The sequence below is a fragment of the Urocampus carinirostris genome, chromosome 7, assembly GCF_059441175.1.
Source record: "Urocampus carinirostris isolate Australia breed hairy pipefish chromosome 7, RoL_Ucar_1.0, whole genome shotgun sequence".
Taxonomy (NCBI): domain Eukaryota; kingdom Metazoa; phylum Chordata; class Actinopteri; order Syngnathiformes; family Syngnathidae; genus Urocampus; species Urocampus carinirostris.
Window position 1 is genome coordinate 9,827,828 of NC_142355.1, and position 20,261 is coordinate 9,848,088.

Sequence of the window (20,261 nt, forward strand, 5' to 3'; positions counted from 1 at the left end):
AGCCTATTTTTCACGTTATTCTTCTGTCTCATTTTTCTCCTTTCAGGCTTTATTGTGTGTTGATTTCGTCTATCCTGTAGTACCATGCCTAATGTTGTTGCAAACAATGTTCACTATGTTGTTATCAGTGACAACAAAGACCATTTTGTTCGATTCTAAAATCTTGTATGAGCCATTTACGATTAGTGACATTCTATTGGCGCTGTTTTACAGGACATAATCAGCCACAATGATACTTCTCAAGGTGTTCACCGTTGCTCTTCTTCTAGTTGGTAAGTATTCATAATTCTAATTAACTAATTAAAATGGTTGAATAAATGATCACCAACAGAATTTGGTTTTGTTGCAGAAACCAGTTGTATGTCTGTCAGGATTAGAAGACAAGCAGGAGAAGCTGAACAAGATTCTGGACCACCTCCTGGCCAATCTGGACAATCGCCTAACCCATCTGCACCAGCTCCAGGACAATCTGGGACACCACCAGGACAATCTGGGACAGCTCCAGGACCTTCTGGTACACCACCAGGACAATCTGGGCCACCTCCGAATCCATCTAGGCCTATGCGAGGCCAATCTGGGCCACAGCCTAACCCATCTGCACCAGCTCCAGGACAATCGGGGACACCACCAGGACAATCTGGGACAGCTCCAGGACAATCTGGGCCACCTCCAGGACAATCTGGGCGACCTCCGAATCCATCTGGGCCTCCGCGAGGCCAATCTGGGCCACAGCCTAACCCATCTGCACCAGCTCCAGGACAATCTGGTACACCACCAGGACAAGCTGGGAAACCACCAGGACAATCTGGGACAGCTCCAGGACAATCTGGGCCACCTCCAGGACAATCTGGGCCACCTCCGAATCCATCTGGGCCTCCGCGAGGCCAATCTGGGCCACAGCCTAACCCATCTGCACCAGCTCCAGGACAATCTGGTACACCACCAGGACAAGCTGGGAAACCACCAGGACAATCTGGGACAGCTCCAGGACAATCTGGGCCACCTCCAGGACAATCTGGGCCACCTCCGAATCCATCTGGGCCTCCGCGAGGCCAATCTGGGCCACAGCCTAACCCATCTGCACCAGCTCCAGGACAATCTGGGACACCACCAGGACAATCTGGGACAGCTCCAGGACAATCTGGGACACCACCAGGACAATCTGGGCCACCTCCAAATCCATCTGGGCCTCCGCGAGGCCAATCTGGGCCACAGCCTAACCCATCTGCACCAGCTCCAGGACAATCTGGGACACCACCAGGACAATCTGGGACAGCTCCAGGACAATCTGGGACACCACCAGGACAATCTGGGCCACCTACGAATCCATCTGGGCCTCCTCAAGGGGGATCTGGTGGGGCATCTCCTGGGGATCCTCCAGGGGGACCTCCTGAGGGACCTCCTGAGGGACCTCCAGGGGGACCTCCTGAGGGACCTCCTGAGGGACCTCCTGGGGGACCTCCTGAGGGACCTCCTGAGGGACCTCCTGGGGGACCTCCTGAGGGACCGCCTGAGGGACCTCCTGGGGGACCTCCTGAGGGACCTCCTGAGGGACCTCCCGCTGAACCACCCGGATCGAGTCCCGGTGGATCACCTGGAAAACCTGGCCCCGATGGCCCACCAGGACCAGAGGGGCCACCAGGACCTGATGGACCAGAAGGTCCAACAGGACCTGAAGGACCACCAGGACCAGATGGACCAGATGGTTCACCAGGTCCAGATGGACAAGGTGGTCCTCCAGGACCACCAGGACCAGACGGTCAACCCGGATCAGATGGGCAAGACGGGCCACCAGGACCAGATGGCCCTCCAGGGGCACCAGGACCAGATGGTCAGCCGGGCCCGGATGGCCCACCAGGTCCCAATGGTCAAACAGGAGAGGAAGGTGAAGAAGGTCCTCCAGGACCCGATGGACCTAATGGTCCACCTGGGCCAGATGGGCAAGCAGGTCCACCAGGACCTGAAGGCCCACCTGGACAAGATGGTTCCCCAGGACCAAATGGACAAGAAGGTCCACCAGGCCCTGAAGGTCCTCCTGGACCAGATGGAGAAAGCGGTCCACCAGGCCCAGAAGGTGACCCAGGACCAAATGGAGAGGAGGGTCCACCAGGACCAAATGGTCCTCAAGGTCAAGAAGGACCACAAGGTCCTCAAGGACCAGAGGGGCCTCCTGGACCAGATGGTCAAGCTGGCCCATCAGGACCAGAAGGTCCACAGGGTCCACCAGGAGCAAATGGTCCACAGGGACCAGAAGGTTCAGAGGGTCCCCAAGGGCCACCAGGTCAAGATGGACCTGAGGGTCCACCAGGACCTGATGGTCCTCCCGGACCAGAGGGAGAGGAAGGTCCACCTGGACCAGATGGTGAAACTGGTCCAGATGGCCCACCAGGACCTGAAGGTCCTGAAGGTCCACCAGGACCAAACGGTCCTGATGGGAACCCGGGAGCAGATGGATCCCCAGGACCAGATGGACAACCAGGTCCCCCTGGACCAAATGGTCAACCTGGTCCAGGTGGCCCATCAGGACCAGAAGGTCCAGAAGGTCCACCAGGACCTGATGGTCCTTCAGGACCAGAAGGACCTCCTGGTCCAGACGGACCAGAGGGCCCACCAGGACAGAATGGTTCACCTGGACCAGATGGACCAGAAGGTCTGCAAGGGCCAGTTGGTCCACAAGGACCAGAGGGCCCAGGAGGACCACCGGGACCAAATGGGCCACAGGGACCTGAAGGACCAGAGGGTCCATCAGGACCAAATGGACCTACAGGCCCCGCCGGACCAGAAGGACCACCGGGACCCAATGGACCAGATGGTTCCCCAGGACCGAATGGCCAACCTGGACCAGATGGGACAGCGGGTCCCCAAGGTCCAGATGGTTCTCCAGGACCAAACGGCCAACCTGGACCAGATGGGCCTACGGGTCCACAAGGACCTGAAGGTCCACCGGGACAAGCTGGAACAGACGGTTCTCCAGGGGTAGATGGGAATCCGGGTCTGGATGGTATGCCGGGACCAGATGGGCCACAAGGTCCACCAGGGCCAGATGGTCAACCTGGATCAGATGGGCCCGAGGGTCCGCCAGGACCTGATGGTTCACCAGGACAAAACGGGCAGCAAGGTCCCCCGGGATCAGAAGGCCCCGAAGGCCCAGAAGGACCACCAGGCCCAGAAGGACCAGATGGTCCACCAGGACCAGATGGGCCACCTGGGGTTGTTGGTCCTGAGGGTCCTCAAGGACCAGTTGGGCTACAAGGACAACAAGGTGAACGAGGAACAATGGGAGCAGAGGGTCCGCCTGGACCAGAAGGTCCATCAGGACCAGATGGACCACCAGGAGAAGAAGGACCCATGGGTCCACCAGGCCCAGATGGTGGACCAGGACCTGATGGACCAGAGGGTCCGCCAGGTCCAAATGGACAGCCAGGACCAAATGGTCAACAAGGTCTCGTTGGACCAGATGGTTCACCAGGGCCAGATGGCCCACCAGGTCTCGAAGGACCAGAAGGACCTGAAGGACCAGAAGGACCCGAAGGTCCCCCCGGTCCTAGCGGTCCACAAGGACCAGGCGGAGATGCTGGTCCACCTGGACCGGATGGCCCACCTGGATCAGAAGGCCCCCCGGGTCCAGATGGACCTGATGGTTCACCAGGGCCAGATGGTCAACCTGGACCAGAGGGTTCCCCAGGACCAGATGGTGAACCAGGGCCAGATGGTCAGCGAGGACAAAGAGGTCCTCGAGGACCTGATGGACCAGAAGGTCCACCGGGACCAGATGGAATGACGGGCCCACCAGGACCAGATGGCCAACCAGGTCCAGATGGGCCAGATGGTTCTCCAGGTCTAGATGGCTCACCAGGTCCGGATGGGCAAGAAGGTCCAAGAGGTCCGGCAGGTCCACCAGGATCAAATGGGCAACCAGGTCAGCCTGGACCTGATGGGTCCCCAGGTCCGGATGGACCTGATGGATCACCAGGACCAGATGGCCCACCAGGACAGGAAGGGGCAGCAGGTCCGCCTGGACCAGATGGGTCACCTGGTGCTGATGGACAGCAAGGTTCGCCAGGACCGGATGGTCAACCAGGACAAAATGGTTCTCCGGGACCACAGGGTGCAGAAGGACCTGGTGGACCACCAGGACCAGAAGGACCACAGGGTCAACCTGGACCAGATGGATCTGAGGGACCCCGTGGACCTGAAGGTCCACCTGGCCCAGATGGAGAGGATGGTTCACCGGGTGCCGATGGTTTACCTGGACCAAATGGACCAGCAGGACCACCAGGCCCAGATGGTTCACCAGGACCAAATGGTCAAGCTGGGCCACCTGGACCTGATGGTTCACCCGGACAGGATGGCTCAGATGGTCTGCCAGGAACTGATGGCTTACCTGGACCAAATGGGCCACAAGGTCCACGTGGACCAGATGGCCAGCCAGGTCCTGAAGGACCAGGTGGTCCACCAGGACCAGATGGTCAACCTGGACCAGATGGACAACAAGGTCCACCTGGACCAGACGGCCAGCCAGGTCAAGTAGGACAAGATGGTCCACCAGGACCGGATGGACCACCAGGACCTGATGGGCCACAGGGTCCTCAAGGACCAGATGGATCACCGGGGCCTGATGGTCCAGTCGGACCGCGTGGGCCTGTTGGCCAACCAGGATCGGATGGACCTGAAGGACCACCTGGACCTGAGGGCCCACAAGGGCCGGATGGGCAAGAGGGTCCACCAGGGCCAAATGGTCAACCTGGCCAGGATGGACAGCCAGGAGAAGATGGCCCACCAGGACCAGATGGTTCTCCAGGACCAGATGGTCCAACAGGCCCACAGGGCCCACGTGGGCCTGATGGTAATCCAGGCATAGATGGTTCACCTGGACCAAATGGACCAGATGGTCCACCAGGAGAAGAAGGTCCACCAGGGCCAGACGGACCTGAGGGTCCACAGGGCCCAAATGGTATGCCTGGACAAGATGGTCAGCCAGGTCCAGATGGATCACAGGGTCCACCAGGACCACAAGGTTTGCCTGGGCCAGATGGTCTACCAGGACCAGATGGACCGAATGGTCAACCAGGACCAGATGGAGGAATTGGTCCACAGGGACCAGATGGTCGTCAAGGCCCAGAAGGGCCCGAAGGTCCTCCGGGGCCAGAAGGTTCAACTGGACCAGATGGTCCACCTGGACCTGAAGGACCTGGGGGACCACCAGGAGCAGATGGTCAACCAGGGCCCAATGGTCAACCAGGACCAGATGGACCTGAAGGCCCACCTGGACCTCAGGGCCAACCTGGGTCAGATGGACCAGACGGCCCACCCGGGCCAGATGGTCAACCTGGACAAGATGGACAAGATGGTGCACCAGGACTGGATGGACAACCAGGACAAGATGGAATACCTGGACCAGACGGCCCACCTGGACCAGAAGGTCCACAGGGATCAGATGGTGCACCTGGGCCAGAGGGACCAGCTGGTCCCCAGGGGCCAAATGGATTACAAGGGCAACCAGGTCTAGATGGTCAGCCAGGGCCAAATGGACCTATAGGTCCTCAAGGTCCAGTCGGCCCTGAGGGGCCGAGGGGACCTGTAGGTCCAGTTGGAGCAGAAGGCCCACCCGGCCCGAATGGACAGGAGGGTCCATCAGGACCAGAAGGTCCACCAGGACCAGAAGGACCAGTTGGTCCACGTGGGCTAGATGGTCAACCAGGACAAGATGGAGGAGAAGGTCCACCGGGACCAGATGGACAACAAGGCCAACCAGGACCAGACGGCTTGCCAGGACCTGACGGAGCACCAGGACCAGAGGGTCCACCAGGACTAAATGGCTTACCAGGGCCAGATGGATCAGCTGGTCCTCCGGGCCCAGAGGGACCACCAGGGCCTGAAGGACCGCAAGGTCGCACAGGAGCAGATGGTCCACCCGGGTCTGATGGTCCGCCAGGACCAGAAGGACCTACAGGTGCTCCAGGACCAGATGGACCAGATGGCCCACCAGGGCCTACCGGTCCACGTGGTCAAACAGGAGCAGATGGGCCTCCAGGACCAGAGGGGCCGCAAGGTCCACCAGGACCAGATGGTTTAATAGGGCCAGATGGTCCAGAAGGACCACAGGGACCAGAAGGTCGTAGAGGACCAGATGGTCAACCTGGACCAGATGGACCAGAGGGTCCGCCAGGACCAGATGGGGAACCAGGAACACCAGGTGTAAATGGTCTCCCAGGACCAGGAGGACCTGAAGGTCCACCTGGACTTGATGGTCAACAAGGGCTGCCAGGACCGGATGGTTCACCAGGGCCTACAGGTCAGCCAGGACCAGATGGACCAGTTGGTCCACAAGGACAAGCAGGTCCACAGGGTCCAGAAGGTCCGCGTGGTCTACCGGGACCTGATGGACAAGAGGGTCCACCAGGACCAGATGGTCCACCAGGACCAGATGGAGAAGCAGGTCCACCGGGGCCAGATGGACAAGAGGGACCACCAGGGCCAGATGGGCCAATGGGCCCATCAGGTCCTGAAGGCCCACGTGGGCCAGAAGGACCAGCAGGACCCCCTGGACCAGATGGGCCACGAGGACCAGTCGGACCACAAGGACCACGTGGATTGCAAGGTTTACAGGGAACAACGGGTCCTCCTGGACCAGAAGGACCTGATGGTCCCCCAGGAGCAAGTGGACCACCAGGTCCACCTGGATCAGATGGGAATCCAGGAGAAGATGGACCACCAGGACCACCGGGACCAGATGGTGACCCAGGAGAAGAGGGTCCACCAGGTCCACCAGGACCGCCAGGTTCACCAGGACAGGATGGAGCGGATGGTTTAGCAGGGCAAGATGGAGAGCAAGGTCTACCAGGAGTAGATGGACAACCCGGCCTGCAAGGACCACAGGGTCCAAGGGGGTTACGTGGCTTTCAGGGAATACGTGGACTACAAGGTATACCTGGACTACGTGGCCTACAGGGTCTACCAGGGCCACCTGGACCCCCAGGGCCCCCTATAGCATCCGGGCCACCGGCAGGACCACCGGCAGGACCACCGGCAGGACCACCGGCAGGACCACCGGCAGGACCACCTGCATCACCACCTGCATCACCACCACCACAAAATCGTATGTGGGCACCTAAGCCTTGGAGATATCGACCACGTCAACGTTGGCGACCTTGGAAACGGACATCACTATCGGGTAGATCTCGTTGGTGAGGAGGACGAAGAGAAAGTCATTAATATATTTAATAACCGGGGATACTCGGATCGCCTGGTTATTAGCGTAAATTATATTGTCATGTTAAACAACCATCTGGAAGAGAATTTGGGTAATATAAGAATTTGCTTTCAACATCAGAAAGCACCGGATAGAACGCAACGAATTTGACACGAAACTGTCAACTTGCTCGCGTGGAACAACACGTGCAATCACCAATTCACTCAAATAATATAAAGCGCCCATCATTGTAAGCTGATTGACGTTTAAATTCAAGATTCGCAACGCAGCTTTTTTTGTGCAAGAATGTAGGGTGCATGCACCCAGGGAAATTTGGGGTACGGCACGCCTTTTTTGCCTCAATAAATTGCCAACCTAGGGATTATTATCATTAATATTATCATTGGTAAGAATAGAATAGTTATTGTTGTTTGCATGTTTTGTTTTCCAAGGACTGATATGTGTGCATTCGTTTGTTTGTTATGTTCCCTACCCTAGATTATTCTTTTTTCCCAAAAATGCCACTTTTGACTTTTATTTGTCTAGTTGGGAATTACAAATCAATGTTATTTAAGGCCCCTTAGAACATTTGTTCTTGTGAAGGAAGTATGTTCAAATGAAATAAAATTATTTTGTTTTACTGATGCAATAAGTGTACCGTTTCATCCATCCATCCATCCATCCATTATCTGCACGGCTTATCCTCAGCATAGTCGCGGGGGCACTGGATCCCATCCCAGCTATCTTCGGGCAGTGGGCCGGGGACACCCTGAACTGGTTTCCAGCCGGTCGCAGGGCACACAAAGACAGACAACACATTCGCCCATTCACACAATTTGGACATGATTTTGGAATGTGGGGGGAAACAGGAGTGTCTGGAGGAAACCCAAACAAGCACGGGGAGAACATGCAAACTCTGCACAGCAAGGCTGGTAGCTGGAGTTAACAAGCAAAGTGCCTTTTAGTTACAATTACTCTTTTCACGAAAAGCATAAAGGTAAACATCAGAAAATAGAACAAAGCTTCCCATATTTTCACCACAGACATTATAAAGAATCGTGGCAACACTCCAAAAACATGGAGTTGAATTGTCATTGATAACAATGTCGAGAATCAATAAGATAATATCAGGATAAACAGGCAAAATATTTACAATGTCGTGCTTACAGATTGCCTCAAGTTGCAATAATGGTACAATGAAAAACCGCGGATTGTCACAACAGCGCAAGGAAAATACAGTGGCTTGCGAAACTATTTGGCCCCTTGAATTTGTGACCTTTTCAGACTTCAAACATCAAGATATAAAACTGTCATTTCTTGTGAAGCATCAACAATAAATGGGACATAATTATGAGGTGGAACACACTTTATCGGATATTTTAAACTTTTTTAACAAATAAAAAACGAAAACGTGGGTGTGCAAAATTTTTCAGTCCATTGAGTTAATACTTTGTAGCGCCACCTTTTGCTGCGGTTTTTGCACATGGAGAAACTGATATTTTTGCCCATTCCTGCTCGCAAAACAGCTCGAGTGGAAAGGCCTGTAGCCATCCGTGACTTCAACTTTTGGCCACAAGAATTAACCAGAATTAACCATTCTTCATTAACAATGAACTAAAATCAAAAACAAGTGATATGGACAGCTACCATACCATTCATCAATTATATTTTATTGAAGAAAACTTGAAATAACAGCAGCAAAGCAGAAGGCGCGCACGCACACGCATACACGCACACGCATGCGAGCATTTGCTAGCACGCACACGCATACACGCACACACACGCTTCTTTAAAATATTCGCCATCAGTAAATGGTTTTCCGTGCTTTGCTATGCAGTGAGCAACGTGATAGCTTGCTTCAGTGGTGGTATTTTTCCATCCATCCATCCATTATCTGCACCGCTTATCCTCAGTAGGGTCATGGGGGTGCTAGAGCCCATCCCAGCCATCTTCAGGCAGTGGGCAGGGGACACCCTGAACTGGTTGCCAGCCAGTCGCAGGGCACACAGGGACAGACAATTCGCTCGCTCATTCACACCTAGGGACAATTTGGACTGGCCAATTAACCTGACATGCATATTTTTGGAATGTGGGAAGAAACCAGGGTGTCGGGAAGAAACCCACAAAAGCACAGGGAGAACATGCAAACTCCACACAGGAGGTTCGATCTCATGACCTCAGAACTGTGCCGCACACACGCTAACCACTGCGCTGCCGTGCTCCCATGGTGGTGTTTTTATCAGTGACCAATGTTTTCAGGGGCTGTGTTTGTTTGCGGTACCTGGACACTGTGCGTTTTAATTTCCCCGCCATGTCAAACTCATCCTTGAATTCCGTCTTGTAATGACGTTTAACACTTGCTGTGCGAGGTACCGCGCTCTCGAGGCATAATGCACAAAACAGCACGGTCATTTTTTGCACAAAGCCTCATTCGTCTGTCCACACTGGCTGGAAAGAACGAGATGTTTTCGCTCGAGGAGCCGTGATGATTCGTTCATTCACCAGCTCAGTAGCCTAGATGGTAAGGCGCCCGCTTTGAGACTGGGAGGTCGGTGGTTCGCGCCCCGGCCGAGTCATTCCTAAGACTTAAAAAGTGGTCGGCGGCGCCCTCTGTTGGCTGCGGCTGCATCGGCTCGCTACAACGGGTCAGGTGCAATCGACATTTCGTTCTGTGTACATTGTTACACAGAATGACAATACAAGGAAATTATTATTATTATTAATTATTTATCGCGCACGTGTGTTTCGTTGGCTGGGTTAAAACACGAATCTCTCCTCTGCGAGGCGCTGCGCAAACACACACTGAAGCAGAGGAGGAGGGGCGCTACTGTAAACACGGCGCGCAACTGAAAATGTCTAAATTTCAGGTAAAATGTGCTTTTTTAAAATATAATCATTATTATTTTGCCATGCGCTCGTGTGCCACTGGTTAACCCCTTCCGTGCCGCTGCTGGCACGCGTGTCATAGGTTGCCGACCCCTGCTATAGAGTCATTCAATTACGACTCTGTTACTTTATGGAAGACTTAGTGAGTAACCAAAACTAATGACTTTTTTAAGGTAACACTGGTAATGAGGCATTAAAGCAGGGGTGTCAAACTCATTTTAACTCGGGGGCCACATGATAGAACAAACATTCTGTCGGGGGCCGGACTAGTAGATTAAAGAGAAAGAAAAAGAGAGATAAAGAAATAAGAGAATGAGGGAGGTAAAAGAAGAGAGAGGGCGGGACAAAGAAAGAGAGAGAGGGAGAGAGCGTGAGAAACAAAAGAGATAAAAGGAGAAGTCGTGAGAGAGGGGGAAAGAAAGGGAGAGGAAGACAGAAATCCAAGGAGAAATAGAAAGACGGAAGGAGAGAAAAGAGAAAAGAAAGTGCAAAGGGTAGGAGTCAGAAAGAGAAAAGAGAGAAAAGGAAAAAATGAAGTTAGAGCAAAGGAAGTTAAAAAGACACAGAGAGAGAAAGAGACAAAGAGCAACACAGGAAGAGAAAAAGAGAGACACAGAAAGTGAAAGAGACAGAGAGTGGGAGAAAAGGTGTGGAAGAGAGAGAGAGAGAGAGAGAGACAGAGAGACACAGACAGAGAAAGAAATACAATTACAATGTCTTTGTGAGAGGCACCTGAGTTTGGCAACATCAAGTTGACATATTTCCACCTGCAGCTTGTTTTTCTCTTGTGCTTCTCTGAGTGTTGTCTCGCGGGCCGGATTCAATCCCTTAGTGGGCTTGATCTGGCCCGCGGGCCGCCTGTTTGACACCTGTGCACTAAAGCTACTAGCTGTCACAATGCTTCCCAGTTTGTTTTGGGGGAACACGTTGACTTGTGCGGCGGCCCTGCTTTTTGAATACACCAGCCTATCACACAAAGCCTTTCTAACTTACCCCTGTAATAGCATTTGCTGCGTGCTGTCTGTAGAGCGCAATGCGGGATAAGTTGATGTCCGGGCTGTTGGCACCAATTAAGCCGTTGTAGGTGGGCTCAATCGGCAATCATGACATTCTTTGGAGAAACAATTGCTCCGTCTTCTTTTTAAAGGTGGCGTTCGTCCATCCATCCATCCATTATCTGCACCGCTTATCCTCAGTAGGGTCGCGGGGGTGCTGGAGCCCATCCCAGCTGTCTTCGGGCAGTGGGTAGGGGACACCCTGAACTGGTTGCCAGCCAGTCGCAAGGCCACAGGGACAGACAACTCGCGGGCTCATTCACACCTAGGGAAAATTTGGATCTGCCAATTAACCGGACTTGCATGTTTTCGGATTGTGGGAGGAAACTGGAGTGCCCGGAGGAAACCCACGCAAGCACGGGGAGAACATGCAAACTCCACACAGGAGGTTCAATCTCATGATCTCAGAACTGTGCCGCACCTGCGCTAACTGCTGAGCTGCCCAGTGACGTTTGTAACTTCTAAAAAATATTCCATTTGCCGACGCCATCTTCTGGCTAGAGTCATGACTTTAAAGTGTGAAATCTTCTCAAAAAAGTTCACCGTAGAGTGACAAAATAGTAGGATAAAAGATTGGTTTTCATTTTAAATTTATTTGTGCGTAATGTTAAATTATTCTTGGTATTATAACGATTAAATGGACCCCCAAAATCCTGTTTTTTTCTCATTCTTTGTTTTCATTTTATTCTGTTTTTTGGTTCCTTTTTTTCCTAGCCTTTTACCACTTTTTCTTGTTTTTTCCCTGTTTTTCTTGACATTTCACTTTTATTTCTTTTTTCTTATTTCCTCTCCCTCTTTTCTTCCTTTCTTTTTTTCCTAGCCCTTTCCTTCTTTTTCTTCCTTTTCCTTTCTTGTTCCTTTTTTTCCTAAGCTTTTTCGTTTTTCAATTTTACCCTAGATTTTTTCTTCTTTTTCTTTTTCTTTTTTTGTCCAAGTTTACTGTTTTTCCTCTTGTTTTTTCTTTCTTTGTTTCCTTTTCCCGTTTTGTCTCATTTTCCTTTTTTCCTCTTTTATATTTCCTCTTTTTACCAGCTCAGTAGCCTAGATGGTAAGGCGCCCGCTTTGAGACTGGGAGGTCGGTGGTTCGCGCCCCGGCCGAGTCATTCCTAAAACTTAAAAAGTGGTCGGCGGCGCCCTCTGTTGGCTGCGGCTGCATCGGCTCGCTACAACGGGTCAGGTGCAATCGACATTTCGTTCTGTGTACATTGTTACACAGAATGACAATATAAGGAAATTATTATTATTATTATTTAAGTCATAGCTTTCATCATGTTACATAATAATTCGTAATATATGAATTAAAGCAACAAAAAACAACCTGAAGAGCCGCCTGGGAGCTGATAAAGACAGCTCTTCCTCGTGAGTCGAATTAAAAGAGCCGTTTCATGAAAAAGAGCCCCCTGTAATAGCATTTGCTGCGTGCTGTCTGTAGAGCGCAATGCGGGATAAGTTGATGTCAATGACAATAGAGCCAATTCCATTCAAAACCCGCGAAGCAGTGAACCAGTGGTAACCAAAGTAGCGTGTATAAATTGTAGTGTACAGCTGATTGTTTGCAAATATTCTTTTTATTTGCTAATCATTTGATGACCTTGTTTTTGTGCTGTGCCCGAGTCAAAAAAAAAAACCTACAAATATGATTCATTATTATTCATCTTTACCTGTGACACCGTCTCTCCCTCGGTGTCATGCTCTGGTTTTGAGCATGGTGGTGTTTATTGTCACCCGGACAAAAACAAAGGAGACGAATACCAGCTAATGACAAAATGAAAAGTTATTCCAGTCTTTCAACTGTCATTATGCAAATTCTCAGCTATGTTCTCTCATGGTTCTATAGTAGGCGACAATTACAGGGCAAACACAAAAGCATGCTTGTGATAAATGCCTCATTGAAGTAGCTCTATTACCTAAGTTGTGTTCCAAAACATACAACAATTAGACAACCTTGTAGTGATATTACTCTTAACTGAAATTTAGTCACGCTATCAGATAACTTACGGTCCAGTTTGCCCTGCTGATGTGCTGTGTTCCAAAGGATTAATGTTAACTGTTTATAATTATAATTGTAATTATAATTCACGCGTTTGTTACCTGCCGTCTCGATTACTGTAATGCACTAATCTCTGGTCTCCCGAAGTCCAAAATTTTCTGCTGGTACAAAATGCTGCAGCGAGGCTTTTAACTAGGACGAAAAAGTCCGATCACATCCCGCCGATTTTGGCCAACCTGCAATGGCTCCCTGTTAGCCTAAGATGTGATTTCAAGGTTTTATACAAAATCATCCATGGACTTGCTCCCTCATATCTTTCAGATCTGATTTCCCCCTATGTTCCGGTCCGGAGCCTTGGTTCTGAAAGCGCCGGTCTACTGGTGATCCCAAGAGGCAAGAAGAGTTCCGCAGGTTGGAGAGCGTTCTCCATCCGGGCACCGGTGTTGTGGAATGCTTTTCCCCCTGAGATCCGATCTGCAACCTCAGTGGAAATGTTTAAATCTAAGCTTAAAACACACTTCTACTCTATAGCATATGAATAACCTATACTTTTTGTGGACAATATCTCTGTATTATTTGTAATTGCAACATCCTTTGCTGTCTGGTAATCCTGAAAGAGGGATACCACATGTGCGGTCCCTTCTCAAGGTTTCTTCATTTTCCTCATGTTGAGGTTTTTGAGTTTTTCCTTGCCCTCATGTTGGTTCCAGATCAGGGGATGGTGTAATAATATTCTGAAATAATAGTCTGTGCAATAACCTGTGCAGCCCTTTGAGACTCTTTGTGATTAAGGGCTATACAAATAAAAATGACTTGACTTGACTTGTTTACATTAAGACTTATTTCAATAGTGATCGTGTAACATGCTGCTTTCTTTGTCACAAACCAGGAACGGAGACAGGACCCAATAGCACTCGTTTTCTGTTTTTATTGATAAAGAGGGAGAGTAAGGCTCGCTTCCACGATCCGATGGCTGACGGACAAATGGAGCGAGCGGTGCGGAAGTGGCACTTCCGTGTCTGGCGAGGGGGATCGGAGACAGGCGGGAATAGCAAGTCGTTGGCCAGGACTGGAGATCAAAGGCGGTGTCGAGTTCGGTAGCAGGAGGCAGGCAGGTAACGGGGCGAAACAGGTCAGGAAACAGGCAGGCAGAACGGGGCGTAGTCAGGTCCGGAAACAGGTTGGCAACAAAGATCAGGCAGAAAAAAACAGGGCAGGAACGGAGTCGGAGGAAAAGGCCAACTGAGCTGAAGGCAACAGTTTGCATAACGATCTGACGGCTTCCAAGAGGAAGCGGGGGTTTAAAAAGAGAGTGTCAGCCAATCAGCTGTCCGGGCTGCTGGCACCAATTAATAATAATAATAATAATAATAATTTCCTTTGTATTGTCATTCTTTGTAAGAATGAAATGTCGATACACCTGACCCGTTGTAGCGAGCCGATGCAGCCGCAGCCAACAGAGGGCGCCGCCAGCGCCGCCATTTTACCAAGGTTATAAGTCTTAGGTATGACTCGGCCGAGGCGCGAACCAGCGACCTCCCAGTCTCAAAGCGGGCGCCCTACCATCTAGGCTACTGAGCTGGTATAAGCCGTCGTAGGTGGGCTCAATCGGCAATCATGACATTCTTTGGAAAAACAATTGCTCAGTCTTCTTTTTAAAGGTGGCGTTCCCCCATCCATCCATCCATTATCTGCACCGCTTATCCTCAGTAGGGACATCTTCTGGCTGGAGTCATGACTTTAAAGTGTGAAATGTTCTCAAAAGAGTTAAAAGTTCACCGTAGAGTGACAAAATAGGATAAAAGATTGGTTTTCATTTTAAATTTATTTGTGCGTAATGTTTAATTATTAAATTATTATGAATTATTCCCCAAAATCCTGTTTTTTTCTCATTCTTTGTTTTCATTTTATTCTTTTTTTCCTAGCCTTTTACCACTTTTCTTGTTTTTCCCTGTTTTTCTTGACATTTCACTTTTATTTCTTTTTTCTTATTTCCTCTCCCTCTTTCTTCCTTTCTTTTTTCCTAGCCCTTTCCTTCTTTTGCTTCCTTTTTCTTTCTTGTTCCTTTTTTTCCTAAGCTTTTTCGTTTTTCAATTTTTCCCTAGATTTTTTCTTCTTTTTCTTTATGTTTTTTTGTCTGAGTTTACTGTTTTTCTTCTTGTTTTTTCTTTCTTTGTTTCCTTTTCCCGTTTTTCCTTTTTTATATTTTCCCTTTTTAAGTCATAGCTTTCATCATGTTACATAATAATTCGTAATATATGAATTAAAGCAACAAAAAACAACCTGGAGAGCCGCCTGGGAGCTGATAAAGACGTCTCTTCCTCGTGAGTCGAATTAAAAGAGCCGTTTCATGAAAAAGAGCCGAAATTCCCATCATTAGTGCTCGTCAGCCGTTCACCTTTGTAACTGTACTTACCCTAATCGCCACAAGGTGGCGTTCATATACTGTCGTTTCTTGTAGACTGGCAGACTCTGTTGCTGCGCCAACACTGTGAGTTGATGTCTCAGCAGGGCCGTAGTTGGAGTTTTCTACCCAAAGACGACCCACCTAGCTATAGAGAAAGAATTTGAATGAACAGAGCAGAAGTGATATTTCTATTGGGAATAAATACAGGTATATGTAGATAACTTAACAGAGAACACTTCAAATTACATAAAGATTCCGAAATAGATGAAAACATATTTTCCTATATACAGTATCAGTAGTTTGAAACCAAAATTACCTTTGCAATCCCAGCAGATTTTGAGGCTTTATTTTAAACTCTTAGAACTCTTATGAAGTAGCTTTATATACAAATTTTAAGTAGGCGACTTAAAACATCAAAATCCTCCTAAGCAAAGCACTGGTTTCTGCAACTATATTGGTTTTTTTTTTATAGCCATGAAAATATCATTTTCAGTGTACATCAGCATGAAGCCCTGGAAAAGTCCCTGAGAAGCTCAGCTCACATGCAACCTGAGTACAGGAAAGGCTCAACAGGAACGTATTTATACAGTACCAGCCAATTGACATGGTAAGGTATTTGTGAAGGGGTTATATTGTGAGAGGGCCTGCTTTTTAAATTTTCCCCCAATCTTTTTTCTTCTTTTTTTCTAGCAAGTTTTCTATTTTTTCTTTTCTCCTGCTTTTCTTTCCCTCTTCTCTTTCTTTCTTGTATTTTTTTAATCTTCTAGCCATTTACTTCTTTTTTATTCCTTTATTATTGTTTTGTCTTTTTTTCTCTTTTTGCCTGTTTTTTTCTTCTGTTATCTATTTTTTGATACGTTTTCTTTTTTTTCTTTTTTTAGCTTCATTTGTCCCCAAAAGTAATTTTGTGCATAATATTACAAAGTATCTTTTATATAAGGATAGAAGCAACAAAACATACTGAAGAGGTTTTGGGGACCGAAAGAGTCGACTCGTTTTAGTGAGCCGAGCCGAAAGAGCCGCTTCTCGAAGAAGAGACGGAATTTCCATCACTAGGAGCTTATTTGAGCTACCTGGTGAAGGAATTTAACTACTAAATTCTGCAAACACGTAGCACAGCACACAGCCGGGGGTACACAGATAATAAGAAAAAGGAGCGAGATGAGTGAAATGAATGAAAACATTCCTCCTAGGAACACATTTCTGTTTCTTTTCTTGCCTTTTTGGGTCCAACTAGCATCTTCATGCCCTCCATTGTACCTGACTCCTTCTGTGTTCATTTTACTACTACAGAAAAGAAGAATGGTGGTGGGCCGAACCAACTCAAAATTCGCCCAGATGTTAAAACTCACCTCATCTGTTGCGCTGAAGGTGGCCAAAAGATTAGGGAATGAGTGCATGTGGAAGTTTAGTGCAAGTGACAGATACATGTTCAAATTATTTTTCTCATCCAGCCAACCCAAACTCGACCTTGGCATGACTGTCTGTGCGTGTTACTGAGATAGGCGGGTATATTCTATTGGACTTTTAGTGGCTCTTTACATTGAAAAGAATCATAATTTAAATCAGACTTTGAGGAAAGCCAGAAAAGCCCAGAGGAATGCTGATTACCAGCGGGTGCTCCGTGGATTTTTATCGGGTGTGGGAAGCAACGGAGGCGGCGTCGGGGTGAAAGCAATACTGAGGCTGCAGGCAATGTTCCCTCTAATTTTCCACGGGTCTGAGCGTTCACACAAAGTCGGCGAGCAACGCTTGAAACAACAGTGAGCAACAGCAATCCCAAGTCTGGCAACTGAGTCATTATCAAACATGTCCAAAACTTGACATCAAGTTACATTTGCAATGCAAAAGTATTTTTCTCTTTCGAATGAATTGACTCATGTACTATTGCAAAGGTTGTACGGCCTACAAACGTCGTTTGTTCTTACAATTCTTTCACAAGATATCCATTTCTTTTTATTTCCTGATATACTTTGTCGCATAATATTAACATTTTGGGGGGCTTATTTAGTCGGTTATAAGATACAGAACTGTACTTAATCACATTTTTAGTGGGAGTACAATGTTGGCAACAAGATTCACTTGATATAATTGGAAATTATTTGAATGCAACACAAACTTTTTATTCTTTTTTCAGTGTTTTTTTCTCTACTTTTTTTTAAATCCTTTAAAAAAAATCTCATTGTGTTTATTTTTTCCGAGCTGTTACTTTTTTCTTTTTGTTCTCTATTTACTTTTTTCCTACATTTCTTTATTTTCTTTTCTTCTGGCTTTTTTCTAAATGTTTCCTTCTTTTTTTCTCTTCCTTTTGTTTTTTTTGTCTCAGCTTTTCACTACTTTTTCATTTTGGTATTTTTTTTTTTTGTTCTATTCCCCCATTCCTTTAAGTGATTTTGTAAATAATTTTACATAATATTTGGTCATGTTGGGATTAAAGACGCAAAAACAACCTGAAGAGCCGTTTAGGACCCGAAAGAGCCGGTTCCTTTTAGTGAGCCGAGCCAAAGAAGCCTGTTCTCGACATACTCTACTAACTTTACTCAATTCGTTCGACTTTAAAATACCGCTTTTAGGACAAAACGTCAGGGGAACCCGTGTATTTTTACCTTCATGCATTGTAACTTTTACTTAAGTCTCTTCTTAATAAGTAATTTAGAGCCCTCATTTTTGTGCGCTGGCCAGATTTTCTTGTGCGCCGAGAATGTGCGAGCAGTGCACAATTGCGCACGCGCGTAGCTTAGAGGGAACACTGGCTGCAGGTCCGGTGTTGTGCCCAATTGTTATAATTAGCTCGCTTTATTGTTTTAATAAGCGTTTTATATAGAATACGATCGCTTTTGTTGGAAGCGCAGCAGAATGCGCGTTCACGCGAGGGGGGGAGGAATCTGCACAGGAGTCGGATTTGGGCACAACACCTGTCAACTGGTAGTGCTAGTGCCACATTGGTCCAAATCAATTAAAAATAAATAACCTTTAGCAGCTTCAAGAAGAATGTAAGCTTTATATACAGTAATCCTCATTATGAAGGCAACACGTGCTCTAGCCTACATATTAGAGGTAAGATCTGGGGCCTGAACCTGACCTGGCTTAAAATGTCAATCATTAAATCGGGCTGTGACATTTTTCTCCCTTCGTAGAAGATCTACACAGCATGCACTTACTTCTATTCAAGTAATTATTATGATAAAGAAAATGCTTACCAAACTATCAGGTTAACTCAAAATCACTAAATCCAAAGAAATTTTCCTCCTGTGGTATTCTGTCCAAGAAACGTTGAATCCTCTGTTCTCCTCTGTCAGGGGCGTAGCCCCGCAAACGCACATAACGCGCACTGCGTAGGGCATCAAGTGCCAAGGAGAGCACCAAAAGAAACCAGGGTCATAGGAAAACAAGTGCAAAGTGTTAAAAGTGCTAATAATATGCGCTAATATGGGTAAACAATACAAAAGTATCATAGACCAAATTTCCTGAGTATAGGGGTGAATCTGCTTGATGCCCCGGCCTATCCCCAGTCTCATGGTGCCCCCCTCTCCTCCCAGCATTATGTTCGATTAAGCCTCATTTGCAAATTGGTGAACACCAGTGCAAATATGGCCTCGAAACGGCAACCAGAGTCTGAAGCGGAGAAAATGGAGTAGAATAGAATAGAATAGAATAGAATAGAATAGAATAGAATAGAATATACCTTTATTGTCATTGTTACAAAATGGGTTGAACATATTGTAACAACGAAATTGGACTCCAGTTTCACATTTAACAGTGAGGATAAAAGAAAACAAAGAAGATAAAGGAACGAAGAAGATAAGCAACCAGTTCAGGGTGTCCCCTGCCCACTGCCCGATGATTGCTGGGATGGGCTCCAGCACCCCCGCGACCCTAATGAATGAGGATAAGCGGTGCAGCTAATGAGATGAGATGAGATTTATACAATATTTACACAAGAAGTGTGGGCATGTAGGATGTTACATACAGTTTTGGGATCGTATTCGTAAAGTGAGTAAAGGTGGAAATGGCTCTGGGAAAGAAACTGTCTCACAGTCTGTTTGTTTTTGTTTTGTGTGACCTGTAGCGCTTGCCAGAAGGCAGCAGGTCAAAGAGGTGTTGGCCGGGGTGAGAAAAGTCCTTGATGATGTTTTTTGCTCTGCTGAGGTAGCGAGAGCAGGCAATGTCCTCCAGACTGGGTAGAGAGCAACCAACGATTCTCTGGGCTGTGTTGATGACCCTCTGGAGCGTTTTCCTGTCTGCTGCCGTGCACCCAGCATGCCACACCGAAATGCAGTATGTCATAATGCTCTCCACTGTGGACACGAGCAGCATGATTTTTCCTGAGCTCTCTCAGGAAATTGAGTCGCTTCTGGGCCTTCCCTACCAGCGCTTTGGTGTTTGCAGACCAGGAGAGGTCATCGGGAATGTGCACACCCAGGAAGTTGAAAGAGTGGACTCTCTCTACACAGTCTCATTTTAAAATGAGTTGTGCTGGGTTCCTGCCTTTCCTCCTGAAGTCCAGTATGAGTTCTTTTGTTTTTGTGGTGCTCAGTATGAGGTGGTTTTTTGAACACCACGTTGTCAGTGACTCCACCTCATCCCTGTACGCCGCCTCGTCCCCTTCAGAGATGAGGCCATCCACGGTAGTATTGTCGGCGTACTTAACAATTGTGTTTGTTAGGTGGGTCGGTGAGCAGTCGGAGGTGTAGAGGGTGAAAAGCAGGGGGCTCAGTACACATCCTTGGG

At 48.3% G+C, this 20,261-nt stretch overlaps 1 protein-coding gene across 1 annotated transcript; it reads left to right on the plus strand.

Annotated features, from left to right (window-relative positions):
- The first annotated feature begins 229 nt into the window (after positions 1–229).
- LOC148362279 (uncharacterized) lies at positions 230–7,736 on the plus strand. The gene is made up of 3 exons (XM_088340221.1): positions 230–272; positions 372–1,354; positions 1,396–7,736. Exons 1-3 carry the CDS (start codon positions 230–232, stop codon positions 7,189–7,191), a joined length of 6,822 nt encoding a protein of 2,273 aa, XP_088196347.1. The 3' UTR covers positions 7,192–7,736.
- Positions 7,737–20,261: the final 12,525 nt, after the last annotated feature.